This window comes from Malus domestica, chromosome 09, assembly GCF_042453785.1.
Source record: "Malus domestica chromosome 09, GDT2T_hap1".
NCBI classification, from domain to species: domain Eukaryota; kingdom Viridiplantae; phylum Streptophyta; class Magnoliopsida; order Rosales; family Rosaceae; genus Malus; species Malus domestica.
Window position 1 is genome coordinate 17,197,307 of NC_091669.1, and position 16,668 is coordinate 17,213,974.

General features: G+C 34.5%; 1 protein-coding gene and 1 long non-coding RNA gene across 2 annotated transcripts; both read left to right on the forward strand.

The window, feature by feature from the left end:
- Nucleotides 1–2,269: 2,269 nt before the first annotated feature.
- Nucleotides 2,270–4,059, forward strand: LOC114827005 (dof zinc finger protein DOF3.1). Its single transcript, XM_070827384.1, has 2 exons — nt 2,270–2,489; nt 2,621–4,059. The coding sequence occupies exon 2, from the start codon at nt 2,926–2,928 to the stop codon at nt 3,589–3,591; it is 666 nt and encodes a 221-aa protein (XP_070683485.1). The 5' UTR covers nt 2,270–2,489; nt 2,621–2,925; the 3' UTR covers nt 3,592–4,059.
- Nucleotides 4,060–7,474: 3,415 nt separating this feature from the next.
- LOC139188292 (uncharacterized) lies at nt 7,475–16,106 on the forward strand. Its single transcript, XR_011571648.1, has 3 exons — nt 7,475–7,750; nt 13,707–13,889; nt 14,986–16,106. It is a non-coding gene; the product is annotated as an uncharacterized lncRNA (long non-coding RNA).
- Nucleotides 16,107–16,668: the final 562 nt, after the last annotated feature.

Genomic DNA, 16,668 nt, shown 5'->3' on the forward strand with positions numbered 1-16,668 from the left:
CCAACACGAAGGAAATGAGTATATTGTCCATGTATTCACAATATATGCTAATCATATCCCTCTAGCAATTCTTGCATTTTTGCATGAATTTGGTGAGAATCGAATTTAAGATCTTTCGATTACAAGTGAAAAGAAATATCATTAGATCATAATACTAAGTGGTCGATCGGTGCTTAATTAGACGAACGGTTTGAACAGGGTATTTGGTGTTAGAGTCTATTTATATTGTTACACGTCTATTTTTTTTTTAACAAGCGATATTATCAAACATTAAGAGGATGGAAGAGTGGGAAAATGGGCTAAGCCTTGCAATAGATTAGCAATAACATGGTTCAACTTTGCCTTTAAAAAGAATCGAACATAAGACCTTTCATTTATCAGTAAAGAAAAATATTGTTAAATTGTAATTTTAATTGGATACTATCTGACAATCTAACGCGGAAGTTTCTCGTCGACAACAATACATGACTAAAGTCACACAAATGGCAAAAGGGGGCTTTAGACCAATGATCGGCCATGATGTCATTCTACTTTCACAGTCAAACTATCAGAGCCGTCGCTCTATATTTGAATCGGTAGGACCAGATACTTAAACGACCCACAATGATCAGTCAACAAAGCCAGTTTTGGGGACCATTTTCCTTGGTGAGGGGAAGCTTTCGCAACTTCGTTTCTTAGTAGACTGGGATTTGAATTGGAGGAAACTGATCAATCCAAATCCAATCAAATTATAAGTCAAGCAAATACATATATACTTTCTTAATACGAATTAAAAGTTAAGCAGAGGTAGATGGAAGTGAAGATGTTATATACAATATTTTAGAGATTTTGTCATGTTAAATAACAAATACTAGTCAACTATACCTCGATTTATTTTATTGATAGCGCCAAATTACTCGTCGTTACCAAAACCATTAGTTGTTTATGTTCACAGATTTCATATGCTTTTAACTTGACAATGTACGTGACAAAAGTTTTGTAATTTACAAGAATATATATGGTTTAATATAAAGAACAAGTGAGAAGTAATACCAAACAAATACTTTTTTTTTTCTCTATAAATATTCCTGATACAAGTTTTTGAGGATGATATTTTTTATATATGTAACTGACTTTTCCTTGATGAGTTTGGGAAAATTTTATTAGACACATTTGTTTTATTCCTACACTCAACTTTTTTTTTTTTTTGAACAAAATTTCTACACTCAACTTAAAATTTCTTTAATGGAATTCCAACTTTGTCATTAAAAAAAATGATTTGTTAAAAAAAATATGAATGGTCACTTAGTACTACAATTTAATGGTATTTCTCTTTACTCGTAAGTAAGATGTCTTAGATTCGATTCCTCGCCAAAAACGAATATGAACTACATTATTGCTAGCTCATTGTGAGATTTGGCATACATCACTCCTTTAATGTAAATAATATCATTTTTCATAAAAAAAAATTGAAAAAAAAAAGAACGGAAATGAGTCACCAACTCTAGCGCTAGGGTTAGGATAAAGATATCTCACTAGAATTTGATGCCATCGTTAGTTAACACATGAAGCGTCGCGATGCTGCCACCTCAAGAATTGGCTGCAAAGGTTTGATGATAAATTCATCACTGCTTCCACGCTTTGTTTGCACGCAAGCTTTTTTCAAGGCTTGGACTCGGCTTGGCTTAATGCTCTCATTACAAGCATATTACTAGCATAATTAGATAACTAATATCTTGCTCTTAAGTTGAAGCTACATTGGCATAGTTATTTGTTCTGTTTTTTAACACAAGCGATATTATTGAACAAAAAATTGAACTGCAAACACGTTCAATTCTAAAATGATCTCACGTAGAAAAAAAATAATCTTAAACGTTTGAATTGCAAACAATTTCAATCCTAACATAACTTTAATCATAATTCTGACATGATCCCACAAAAAAATAACTACTCTTATTAAATGTTTGAACTGCAAACAATTTCAACTCTGACATGACTTTAATCATACGTGACAAATACAGAATATAAGACTTTGAGGATTTCATTTCAACTATAATTTTTTTTCTTTTTTATTTTCAAATATGGCTAATCATTCCAACTGCTTAATATATTCACATGTTTAAGGTTAATGAGAGCATTTTAATCATGGAGGTTGACTTTGGTTTAAGAATGTTTGCAATGTAGCATTTCCCTAAAATCATTGACAAAACAAAGTTTCGCATGCTTCCCAAAGAATGAGAATAATTAGAATAAAAAATACTCTTAATTAACTAAGTGATTAGTGGAAGAAGCTGTGGGGCTGAACTACAATATATGGCCACTGTCTGATCGTCACTCCCACGCGGACGCACTGACAGACAGACAGATTTTCTTTCTCCTTCCTCCTCCATCTTTCACTCTTTGATTTCACACCCATGAGAACATTTCCCAGCTGAAAAACTCGGGCTTTCTGAATTCTGCGTTAAAATTTCAAAAATCCAATCTCTTTGGGTTTTCTGCTTTGTTTTTTAGTATGGTTTTTCTCACTCTCTCTCTCTCTCCACCCAACATGAAAGTTCGAAGATTGTAATTTTTGGATGTTTTCAATGAAAGCTCATATCTGGGTCTGAGAAAATATCCCACCTTTCTGTCTTCTTTTCAGGTTTCTGCGGATTTCTCTGCTGTTTTTATTTAGCCTCTTGACAGTCTCAAAGGTATCACGTATCAAGGCTCTGAAAACCCCAGTTCAGATCCCCACTAACCTTCTGGTTTTCAGTTCCCACCATCCAATCTCAACCAAACCCTCCAAATTCCACAAACTTCATTCTCTTTTGGTCTCTAATCAGACTTCGCAATCTGATATCTGATCCAAAAACTCCGAATTTGTTTCTATAAACAAAACCCAGATCATCAAATCTTCCATTTTTCTAGACTTTGGTTGACAATAGGAACTTGGGGTCTCAAAAAATGCAGGACCCTGCAACTTTTCAGCCCATGAAACCCCAATTTCCAGAGCAAGAGCAGCTGAAATGTCCGCGCTGCGAGTCCTCCAACACCAAGTTTTGCTACTACAACAACTACAACCTCTCGCAGCCGCGCCACTTCTGCAAGAACTGCAAGCGGTACTGGACCAAAGGCGGCGCTCTGAGAAACATCCCCGTCGGCGGCGGAAGCAGGAAGAACACGAAGAAATCGTCCTCGTCAGCTTCGAAACGCTCCTCATCGTCACTGTCGAGCTCATCAGCAGCAGCAGTTCAAAACCCGGATCCGCAGCCTGACCGGACCCGGGTCTGTGCCCCGAAAGTCGACCAAGACCGCGGGGTGATGGATATCTCAGGGAGCTTCAGCTCACTCCTGGCTTCAAATGGGCAATTTGGATCGCTTCTGGAGGGTCTGAATCCAAATGGGTCGGGTCTGAAACTGATGCAAATGGGTGATTATGGGGAGAACTTGGATGCTGCAGGTAATGGGTTGGATTCGGATCCGGGTCTGGGTTTGGAGGGCCAGGGCAATGGAAATCCAGAGAGCTATATGGGGTTGCAAAATGGTGATTCTTCAACCTCGAGCTGTTGGAATGGGGGCAATGGGTGGCCTGACCTTGCCATTTATACACCAGGTTCAAGTTTTCAGTAGATATATTAAATAGATGATTATGCTGCTCGTAATCTGCTTTTCTTAATGATAAATTTGGTACTTGTGATGACAAGTGGAGCTGAATTATGTCTCTAAATAGGCTTATTTACTAAGCTAAAAGCAGCTTCCCAAAAGCTGATTTATAATTTATTGATGTCGTAAGAGTGTTGGAGAAAAACATCACGGAGCCATACCATTAGCATTCCAATGTGTAATGGTTGCTACTTTTCACTTGGGTGTGTGTGCGTGCGTGCGTGTGGTTTTTTATTTTATTTTTTTATGTGTATCTGGAGTTATAGCCTCTAGTATTATTGATTTTGCGGGTTTTTCGCGAGATAGATTCTACCGTGTAACCGAGCACAAATGAGAGAGAGAGAGAGAGAGAGAGAGAGAGAGAGAGAGAGAGATTTTTACAAAATCATACCATGTGCTTGTTATAATAATTGTGCTAGGAGTTTGTTGTATGCATGTGCTGTGATTGTTTGGATTCCATTGGATTTCGGTAGTTCTGGCTTCAAGTCAGTTTAATTGCAATTTGCAACCGCAATATCTCGTTAGAAGACATTTCGACGGCTCCCCGCATCATTCTCATTTTTAAGCTAAAATGAGGGTCCTGTTATATAAATAAATAGGAAGCTTTTAAGACTTACTCCAACCCTTGAGTAAGTCTTAAAAGCTCAGATTTTAAGTTTTAAATTAATTGCAAGTTCTCTAATCCTTGAGCCAAATGTGGGTTTTGACACAAAATTCATTTTTAGCCCATATTTAGGCTAGAATTTTTCCCTGAATACGGTTGGTCTATTATATATATGTATTTTTTTTAATTTTATATTTATAAATTCATTAACGCAACGATTAAAATCTACTATATCAAATTCAATGGTAACGAAAAAAGTCTAACACGGGGAAATAATTATAAAAATTCTCTATGTTTCTTATTCTTTTAGTATTTCAAGAATTTCATGGTGTCGGTTTAGTGAATTTTAATTTATTGGATTCGAAATATTATTAAGTAAAATGTGCATAAAATTAAATTAAGATTATCTACATAATGTTTTTTTTTAAATAAATTACTTTAAGAAAAATTATTCTAAATTCATTCTTTAATAATTGCGGGTTAAAAATTTAATCAATAAGGGTCGAAGCAGAAAAATTGTTCTTGGTTAAAAACTAAATTTTTTAGGTTAAAAATTTTAGATTTTAACTCAAAGGTTGCAGATGGTCTAAGAAAATGGATCTTTTTTTTTTATTTATTTATGAAAATGGGATTAGTTATGGGGCCTACATCACAATGTATTTTAACGATCTGAATCGTCTATTTTTAAGTTACACCTTATAGATTATTCTAGCAAAATATTAGACAAATTGGAAATATTTGATGCAACTAATTAAGTTCAAAGAAATTAATGAATACTTTGTGCTCTATAAGACATTGAAATCTCATCATAATAATTAAATAGGCAAAAGATTTTGAATTAAAATGAATTTTTGCGAGAATAATCTATAAATCGAGACTCACAAAATAGACGGTCGGTTCGGATCGTTGAAGTTTGATGTGGAGTAGGTCTCACAATTAATCCCTATTTTTTGAAAAAGATGGGAAATCTCTTTTCTTAAGGAGCCTATAAACAGGCAGAGAATAATATGTATAAAGATAAATAACACTGTAATTATGAATTGGAATAAACAAAGATGAAGTAAAGGATAAGTAAAGATTCCAATTAACAACGTCTAATCTTGTTTTAATTTTTTTTTATTAAGTTTATAAACAGGCAAGGAATATACGTATAAAGATAATAAAAAAATCACTATAATTAAGAATTGGAATGACAAAGATGAAATAAAGGATAAGGAAAGATCGCAATTAAAGATGATAAAATAGGCATAAAGTAGAGAAGAATAAAACAAACTCACATTAATTTATTCATCATCAAGGTTACAGGGACGCAGTCATCTTCATTATCATCACCGAAATCTTCATCCATATTGTGCTGGAATGATGCGGCTTTAGACTCTATTTCCTTGTCATCTAATTCGTCGAGTTCAAGAATTTTAAGAACTTTATCTTTCAGATCTTTTTTTTTTTTTTTTTTTTTTAGCAAGAAGGGTTGGACTTGATCAAAGACTTAAGCTTTTCAGTCTTTGAAAATAATTCAGAGGTTGAGTAAGGTAGTTCAGCTACAACTTGCCTATGAGGCAAGATTCTTCTGGCTTTCAAAATTGTTGGCTTGAGATGATTAAGGTGGAATTTATCCCATCAACGAATAAAAACATTTCTTTCAAGTTGGTGGACAAAATCCCAAGCACCATCATCGTCTACGAAATCATAATTCCATTTCAGGATCCACGGAAGTTCATAAATTATCATGAAACAAAGAAAAAACTTCATCTTTTCAGGATAATCATATTTCTCTTTTCTAAAGTTTTATGGAAAATAATCAATTATTGATTGAGGCAAGTAATCCATATTAGGACCCCCAAACAATGAATCACGTTCTGAACCAATTTGGTTCCTCTTTCAAAGATCTAAGGCGGAATTGGATAAACCAAATATGGGAATAGCAGATGTTTTGAAAACATAGAATTACATCCCATGTTTTTTGGTAATCTCAGAAATTATAGCATGTAGGACTCCAAAGAGGTTCTCCTTCATCCTCCCATCCAAAGTTCAAATCCAATTTCGACTGCTCTCCCTTATAATAAAGGCAGGGAGAAGGCCATCGTTGACAAACCTTTCAAGTGGACCATGGCAATTTCTCTGATAAACATAAACGATTCAGACTTATTAATATCTTCCAGACAAGTTGGTAAAAACACCATTGTGATCATATCCGTCATTTTCACAAGCCAAGACACTCGTATGAACGATTTCTGATAGAAACAGAATCAGTTGATATTGTCACAGATGTTGAAGTGAAACAAATAATATAATTGCATTCTCAAAAATTACGACACTAAAACTTATTTCTCTAGAAGAATGGGGAAATAGCCCCTACCACATGCGATTACACTCTAGCCCTGTTATGAGAGGCTATAATTTTTGGGATTACCAAAAAGTATGGGATATAGTTCCATGTTTTAAGAAATCCGCCATTCCCATACTTCGTTTCTCCAATTCCGTCTTAGATCTCTAAAAAGAGGTTCTAAATTGGTTCAGAACATGGTTTTTTATTTGGGGTCCTAATATGGATTACTTACCTCAATCAATAATTGATTCTTTTGTAGAAAACTTTAGAAAAGAGAATTCTGATTAACTTGAAAAGATGAAGCTTTTTCTTTGGTTCATCATAATTTATGAACTTCCATGGATTCTGAAATGGGATTATGGTTTTGTAGAAGATGATGATGGTGCTTGGGAATTTGTCCCCCAACTTGAAAGAAATGTTTTTATTTGCTGGTGGGATAAAGTCCACCTTGATCATCTCAAGCCAACATCTTTTAAAGCCAGAAGAATCTTGTCTTATAGGCAGGTTGTAGCTGAACTACCCTGCTCAACCACTGAATCATCTTCAAAGTCTAAAAAGAATAAGTCTTTGATTGAGTCTGGCCCTTCTTGCTCCAAGAACGATCTGAAAGATAAAGTTCTTAAAATTCTTGAACTTGACAGATTAGATGACGAGTAAATGGAATCTAAAGCCGCATCATCTCAGCACAATAGAGATGAAGATTTCAGTGATGAAAATGAAGATAGCTGCTATGGAATTTGTCCTCCAATCCGTCTAAAGAAGTAAAGCATGAAATGATTTTTCTTTGTTTAAAGAGAAAGTGTTAAAGAAAAGAAAAGATGTTGTTTGATATCGAAACGCCAACAATTATTCTTTTCCTGAATAGTTGTCATTTGTTCTCGTAGCTATTTGTCGGTGTGCTTCTATTTCAAGAATCTTTCTATGAAACCATGTGAAGCTGAGTCAATGCCATTTCATAAAGTGAAGATGCCTCCCAATGTTGTAGGCTACTTTATGTTGCTCCTCTGCCTGTGCGACACCTGGTCCTTCAGTTTGCTTTTGATTTTTATTTAAAGAGCTATCTAGCTCAGATGTATGTACACTTAAGAATTTCACTTTGTAAATCACTATGTTGAGTGTTTTCTTTTTCAGTGCTATTCTTGTATCCAAACTTTGGAGTGCTTCCCTATAACCTTGAAGATCAATAAATTAATGTGAGTTTGCTTTATTCTTCTCTACTTCATGTCTATTTTATCATCTTTAATTGCAATCTTTACTTATCCTTTACTTCATCTTTGTTTATTCCAATTCATAATTATAGTGTCTTTATCTTTATACATATATTCGCTGTCTGTTTATAGGTTTATAAAAAAATTAAAGCAAGATTAGACGTTTTTAATTACTCTGACGTCTATAGGGCCATATTTGGTCTTGCTCATACGAGCTTGATTCAGATGTTGTTTTTCTTCGTTCTGAAAAGTTTAGACCTAAGGGAGTCGACACTCGTTCGGGGACATAAACATAACAAGGGGCCAATTTATTTTAATTGTTACCTGAACTTTTCAATGTCGTTATCCGACCCCAAAATTTTGAAAACCCCTTACCTTAAGCATGGATGCCCAAGGGTATAATATAGACATGTGTTGATGATTTGATATTTTGTTTGTCCATCAATGTTCCATTCAATAATGGATCGTCCATCATAATGCACCTTTTCACCTGTATCATTATCCTCGAAATGAAGATCCACTTGAGTTGGCCTAGGATAATAATTTTTTAAAATGGGTGTTCTTGTGACTCTATGTCCTTATTTTATCCTATTCACTTGTGGGTCTAAGGTTGAATCGGCAAATTGCTCTTCCAAATCAACAATTTATGCCTCCGTAATGACTAAGACACTTAACTCAGTTAACTTCATTAAGCTCAATCTTTTTGCCAAAGCATCAACAAAATTATCATCTGTTAGGGGTTTTCCTAGCTTATATATATTTTTTACAAAGTGAAAATTAAACGTACAAACAACTGAGCTAAGAAGCCTTATAAATAGAAAACTAAAAGCAAACTGAAAAACCAGATGTCGCAAAAGATGAAGGGCACTATAATGCAACCTTGCACATTAGGTGGCATCTTCACTTTATGAAGTGGATCTGACTCAGCTTCATGGGGTTGAACATAAAGATTCTGAAAATGCAGCACACCGAAAAAAATCTACAGGAATCAAAGACATTATTCAAAGAATGAATAATTGTTGACATCTAGATATTAGACAGCGTATTAACTTTTCTTTATCATTCTCTTTTATCAGAGAACCACTTTCACTTTTATCAAAGAAAAGCATTTCATACTTTATTTCTTTGGACGGATAAGAGGATAGATTCCAAAACAGTCGTCTTCGTTGTCATTTCTGAAGTCTTCATCCATGTGATTCTGGGATGCAACTTCTGACTCTATATCCTCATCATCTAAGTCGTCGAGTTCAAGAATTTTCAAAAACTTTTCCTTCAGATCTTTTTTAGAATAGGAAGGGCTGTATTTGATTAAAGACTTAGGTTTTTCAGTCTTTTTAAATGAGTTAGGGGTAGAACAAGGTAATTCAACTACAAGCTACTTATCAAGCAGGATTCTCTGGGCTTTGAAAGATGATGGCTTCAAATGATTGGAATTTATCCCACCAGTGAATAAATAATTTTCTTTCAAGCAATGGAACAAAATCCTAAGCATTTTCATCATCGTCAACAAAACCATAATGCTATTTCAAGATTCAAGGAAGTTCATATATCATCATGAACCATAGAAAATGTTTCCTTTGCTCAGGATAATCAGAGTTTTCTTTTATAAAATGATCTAGAAAAGAATCAATATTTGTCTGAGGCAAGTAATCAACATTAGAACCTCAAACAATAAACCAAGTTCAAAACCAATTTGGGACCTTTTTCAGAGATCCGAGACGGAACTAGATAAACCAAGTGTGAGAGTAGCAAATGTTTTGGAAACATAAAACTATGTTTCACGCCTTTTGGTAATCCTAAAAGTTGTAGGCTCTATGACTCATATCAGTACTAGAGTGCAGGTGAATGTAATTGGGGTTATTTCCCCATTCTTTTCAAGGAGATGGCTTTCAGTATCTAAATTTTGGAGAAAGTAATCATGTTGTTGGATTCCCTTCTATATCTATGAACAATATCATCTGATTCAGATTCAATCAAAATTCTCTCATACTATTATCTTGACTTATAAAAAGGACGAATATGATCATGGTTCACCAACTTGCATAGGAGATAAAGATAAATATGAATCCTCTATGTCTGTTAGAGCAATGGCTTTTCCTTGCCTTTGTTATAAGGAAGAGCAGTTGAAATAGGGTTTTGATTTGCCTGGGAGGAAAAAGAAGAACGCTTCTTAATAGAGGCGGAACTTCTTCTAAAGAGATCTAGGACTTGCTCCTTCTTCTTCATGTTTGCCCTGTTAAAATTCACGCGTTAAAAAGTCAAGCAAAGATTTTAATTCATCCTTAATATATTCAATAACAAAATCAAATAATGACAAGATTCCTTGTTATCTAGCAAATATTTGTTTTGATGCTAAGATTTTAAAATCTTTTGACTAAATATCATTGGCAACCTTATAATCCACGTTAATCAAGAAACGCTTGTTAAGAAGATGACTTTCAAATTTAATGGTTGCATGAACGATCGATAAAAGTTTCTTCTTAACAGTAGAATAATTTTTTTGAGCTAACTTCCAAACTCTAGAAGTAAAAATGAACTAAGGATTCGCTGCCATCTTGGGTCATTTGCATCAAGACTCCTCCATAACCTTCGTCAGAAGCATTAGTTTCAACAATCTTGAAAGCTTTTGGATTTGCTAAAGCTAGATACAGTAGTTCTTTGACTCTTTTTTTTCAAAAGTCTCACTGCTCGAGTTTGTTGGTCAATTGCACTTTGCAGGCATTGAGAAGTTTTGAGAAGTATTTGGTGGGTACAACTCCTTCATTTATATACATTAGGTCTGCTCCAGAATTAATGAGTGTTTATATTGAAAACCTAAAAGTCTTGTTAACAACAAAAGTAATCATAGAAAACCATTTTTGAGAAATTACCTTGTCAATGCTGCTACATATTTCAAGTGTTGAGATGCTATTGTTTGGATCGATTGGTTTCAAGACTAGTTGATACTCTGGAGGCTTATACTTCTTCCTTTCTACAAGGTCATCTATTAGATGTTGAAACTCGCTTTCCGTTTTAGTTTTATTGTCTTGACTCTGAACATAAAGGCCAAACATCATCTAAAAAATCTTTTAGGAAAACCAAGAAATTTCACAAAAAATATTCGAAAAATATTCCAGGAAAACCAAGAAATTTCACAAAAAATATTCGAAAAATATTCCACATAGATCCTTAAAACCTTATAGGACATTTCGCAAACGAAAAATCCATCATAGTAAACAAGAAGGAGTGAAGAAATGATTGGATCAAGAGCCCCTTGTTTGATATAAGTGTAGAAAGTTGGACATATGAGACGTCAATGTCAGATGAAAGAAAAGATTAATGATCTAAATCTCAATGAAGGTCTAAAGAGACAATCGTTCCAGTTAATGCTAAAATCTTTTGATTCTGAAGAAAACGAAAATAAAGTTGCAGTTCTTGAAGATGAACTGTTTACATCAACAACCGAAGCCAGCAGTTCTAACTCAAATGAAGAACAAACTTAAGCAATAAGACTTTTGAAAATAAAAGTCAAAGAACTACTATGTCTAGCTTTAGCAAATCCAGAAGCTTTCAAGATTGTTGAAACTATGCTTCTGGCGAAGACTATAGAGGAGTTATGAAGCAAAGGACCCAATACGGCAGATAATCCTTAGTTCGTTTTACTTTTAGAGTCTAGAAGTCAGCTTAGAAAAACTATTATACTGTTTATAAAGAATTTTTATTGATAGTTCATACAGTCACAAAATTTGAAAGTGACCTTAACAAGCGTTTCCTGATTAGGGTGGATTGTAAGGCCCCAAAGATATTTTGTTGAAAGATGTTAAAAACTTAGTATCAAAACAAATATTTGTTAGATGGCAAACAATCTTGTCAGCATTTGATTTTGATATTAAATATATTAAGGGTGAATCAAACTCTTTGCCTGACTTTTTAGTGTGTAAATTTTTGCAAGGCAAACATGAAAAAGAAGGAGCAAACCCTAGCACTCTCTAGAAGTTATGCCTCTAAAGGGTTCTTCTTCTTCCTCTCAGTCAAATCCAAACATATTTCAATTGCTTTCCTTTATAACAAGGGCAGGGAGAAAGCCATTGCTAACAATTCTTTCACCTAGTCAATGGCAATTCCTCTTATGAATATAGAGGATTCAGATTTATCTTTATCTCCAAGGCAAGTTGGTGAAAAATATCATCGTGACCACATTCATCCTTTTTATAAGCCAAGATATTGGCATGGGAGAATTTTGATTAAATTTGAATCAGTTGATATTATTCATAGATACATAAGTGAATTTAACAACATGATTGCTTTCTCCAAAATTCAGATATTGAAAATCATCTACTTGGAAAAATGGAAAAATAGATCTTACCACATTCAACGGCACTCTAACCCTGATATGAGTCCTAAAGGCTACAATTTTTTGGATTACCAAAAGGCGTGGGACATAGTTCTATGTTTCCAAAACATTCGCTACTCTCACACTTGGTATATCCAGCTCCGCCTCAGATCTCTGAAAGAGATCACAAATTAGTTTCGAACTTGGTTTATTATTTGGGTATCTAATGTTGATTACTTGCCTCAAACAATTTTTTATTCTTTTTAAGAAATTTTAGAAAAGTAAACTTTGATTATCCTAAACAAATGAAACTTTTTCTATGGTTCATGATAATATATCAACTTCCTTGGATCTTGAAATGGGATTGTAATTTTGTCGACGATGATGAAAATGCTTGGGATTTTGTTTCACAGCTTAAAAGAAAAATATTTATTTGCTGGTGGGATAAATTTCATCTTGATCATTTAAAGCCATCATCTTTCAAAGCCTAGAGAATCCTGCCTAATAGGCAGCCTATAGCTAAGTTACCTTATTCTACCTTTGATTCATCCAAAAGACTGAAAAACTTAAGTCTTTAATTGAAACCACCCCTTCCTTCCTGTTCTAAAAAAATTCTGAAGGAAAAAGTTTTGAAAACTCTTGAACTCGATGGCTTAGATGATGAGGATATGGAGTCAGAAGCCACGTCATCCCATCATCACATGGGTGAAGACTCCAAAGGTGACAACGAAGGCAACTTTTTTGGAATCTGTGATCCTATTCGTCCAAAGAAATAAAGCATGAAATGTTTTTCTCTGATTCAGTGATTCTCTGATAAAAGAGAAAGTGATAAAGAAAAGTTAAGATGCTATCTAATATCTAAACCCTCAACAATTATTCTTTTCTTGAATAGTTGTCCTTGGTTCTTGTAGATTTTTGTCAGTGTGTTTCTTTTTCAGAATCTTTATGTTCAACCTCATGAAGCTGAGTCTCCACTTCATAAAGTGAAGATGCCACCCAATGTGCAAGGCTGCTTTATGGTGCCCTTCTGTTTTTACAACACCGTGTTTCAATTTGCCTTTAGTTTTCAGTTTATAGAGCTTCTTGGCTCAATTGTTTGTACACTTAATTTTCATTGTGTAAAATATTCTCTTTGAGTGCTTCCTTTGTTGAGTGCTATCTTTGTACCAAAACTCTGAAGTGCTTCCCTGTAAGTTTGGGGATCAATAAATAAAGGAAATTTTTATTTTAACTCAAATAATCTTTTTCTATACCCAGCTTACTCTCTACACCAATATTATTTTTTACTAAACTAAAAATACCTCTTTAAACCTAAACTTATTACCTAAACTTCACTCACAAACCCAATTCAATATATAAATTTATATTTACACCCATTCAAAAATAAAAAACCACATAAATTCATTAAACTTTTAAACTTTCCGGGCTGAAATATTTACTTATGCAGTAATGTACCTAAGAACGATTTCTCATACACCGAGTGATATTATCAATCAAAATAACCTTTTGGATTATTTGTCTCAATGCAGTAGATCCTCATAACCATATATATGTCGTAAAGTTCAACAATTTTTATTTGAAAATGATGGTTCAACCTATAATAGTCTATTAACAAGATGTTTGGCTCAGTTGAAACCTCTGAAACTGTGTCTCCAATAATAAAGGATCCAAGGGAAGTAGGAACTTCACTTGTAGAATACCAGCTAGAGGTGCATGATGAAATGACTAAGTCAATGAATGTTGTTCTTGCAAATGCGATATCTGGCCAATTGTACAATCAGGATTTGCGAATGAAGTACCGAAGACTTTGAGGTAACACATTATTTTCTATCGTTAATCCATTGACAATTTGTTTTCCCTAAAACATGAGAGAATAGACAAAATAAAACACAATTTTGGTAGGGGTGGAAAAAAATACCGAAAATCCGAAACCATACCGAAACCAAACCGAAAAAAAAACCATACCAAAAATCCCGAAAATTTTGGTACCGAAACCAAACCGATCCCGAATTTTTCGGTATGGGATTCGGTCTCACACTTAAAATTGTTCGGTATTCCCATCCCGAACCGAACTTTAAACCCTATTGTTATATATATGTTGGAATATATGTATATGGCCTATTTATATTATTAGAATAACTTAAGTGTGGGGATAAGGATCTGATTGTGTGCCTGGCGCTTGAAGTTTTATCAAAGCACATGGGTGCTGTCTGCTGCTCTCTCTCTCTCTCTCTCTCTCTCTCTCTCTCTCTCTCTCTCTCCATCTGCTTTGCAACCCAGAAAGGCGAAGCCACCAAAACATTCCTTCAACTCAATTCAAACCCAAGCCGACACATCCATACTCACTCTCTCTCATTTCTCATCTTTGGCCTCTCAGATTCTCTCTGTCTCTCCTTCTCGAATTCGAAGCCTAGCAGCCACCACCCTCTCACAGTCTCACTCCGACGAACTCTCTCCCCTCCAGCCACCACCACACATCACGGCTTCATCCCCACCTCCGATTCTCTCCATTGATTCTCTATGTGGGGTTTCAAATTAGGGTTTCGAATTGGGGCTTAGGGTTTCGAATTAGGGGCTCGGGTCAGGAGGAGGACGAACTATCTCTTCACTCTGTTTCTCTATCTCCCATCAATCTTCACTGATTCACTGTCACTTCTCTGATTTCATTTTGGGTTTTTCATGCAGGTTCGAATGTTTTCGATTTCAATTAGTTGATTTGGATTTCAATGCAAGTTCGGTTTCGGGAAATCCCGAAATACCGAAATTTTTTTGGGAATACCGAAATTCGGGAATCCCGAAGTTTCGGTTTGGGATCGGTCCTCTTATTCTCGTCCCGAAAATTTTCGGTTCGGGATTTGGTATGTCATTTTCGGTTCGGTATCCCATACCGAACCAGCCCTAGTTATAGGGATCATCAGGCCTGCTTTGCATGTGTAGATGGAAAACCGGGTAATGCGGCTGAGTTGTTTGAGAGGGTTTCACAAAAAATAAAGGTGAATCATTATAGTGAGGCACATAATGATCTTACGCCACTATAGAGGCACACCCAAAACTATTAGAAGCATATTATCGGTCATCTGTTATTCGTTAGATCGATATGCAGATACTTTTTAAATAATTACCATTCTAACAAAATAAATTTGGTTTCGTTGAAAACTGTTCCATCATCTGTAATTTCTATTTGAAGTTTTGGAGAAAATTAGAATGTTACAAGTAATTATTGACTTTATCAAATTTACGAAAACAAAACTTGCATAAATTGATTTATAGCTTAGTTTGAGGATTCAAAACTTCAAAATCATCATCCATCAGTCAACAAAAGCTTGTTTTTCTCTATAAGAGCGTCTTAGGGTTTTAGGTCCGAGTGAATGGAGGATAAAGGTTGTATGAGGGTAGAGTTTGATTATTGGGTGGGTTTATTGCTAAATTTTAGTTTTGTTGTTAATTTGATCTTGTATTTGATGGTAATTATGCAATAGGTTAAAGAAGATAATTCACATTTAAAATTTAAGTTGGATGTAGAGAAAAGTTATATGGGTTCAAATAAAATTTCTCATAAATAAATGTGAGTTTGCTTTATCTATATCTACTTTATGCCTATTTTATCTTTTCTAATCGCAGTTTTTAATTATCCTTTACTTCACCTTCCTTTGTTTGTTCCAAGTTTTTTTACCTTCCTCGTCCCTCAGAGTTTAAATGTTGAGTTGGAAATAATTAGGACCAGTACAAAAGAAATAACAATCAATATTCGTAGCCAAATGTTTGCATAAGTTACATCGAAAATCGAAGAGAAGTATGTACCCTACACCTGCGAGGAGCTTCCAATGTTTTGCCAAGATTGTCTGAACACTGATGAAGGAATATACAATTGCCAAGGTATATGATCGACTGCGAGGAGCTTCCAATGCTTAATAGAGGGAGAAGGAGTTGTGTCTTGTTTGGTTTGATTGCTTCGAACCGCTTTGTTCCTCAACATATCAAATTGTGTCCTTTTGATTTTTTTGTCAATACCATAAATCCTTTAGTTCATGTTGACGTCTAGCTTTAACATCTGCAGATTGCCAAACACCTATGAAAATCAATTCCCTAAGTATGGACATGTTTGCTAATGATTTGCCCATAAGCGCTTTAATATATAAGAACGTCGAAATTTAGCCAAAAAATCAAGCGCTTCTTGAAAAAAGTACTTGGAAAAAGAGTTTCCATCGAAAGCAATTGTTAGTTCTTTGCTTCTCAAACATATAAGCACTATTAAGGCTATATTAGGGTGAAGGATTTCCAAGTTTCGATGGATTGAAACCAAATTAGTTAGTAAGAAATTGACTATAAAAAGTTTGATAGAGGAACTATAAAAGACAATCATGAGGACTTTTATCTAACCCGGTCTGTAAAACATTTTGTAGTCTATTCCTTACTAGCTTATCCTCAATCACTTGAGACTTGGAAGTCCGTCATCCAAACACATTCGTTTTGCGAAACCCGTAAAAAAGAATTCGATTTTTTAAAACGCTTTGTATCCTTTATATATACATACAATACAATCCCTTGAAGAGCAAGAAAATGTATATTATATATATTATAATACTTATGG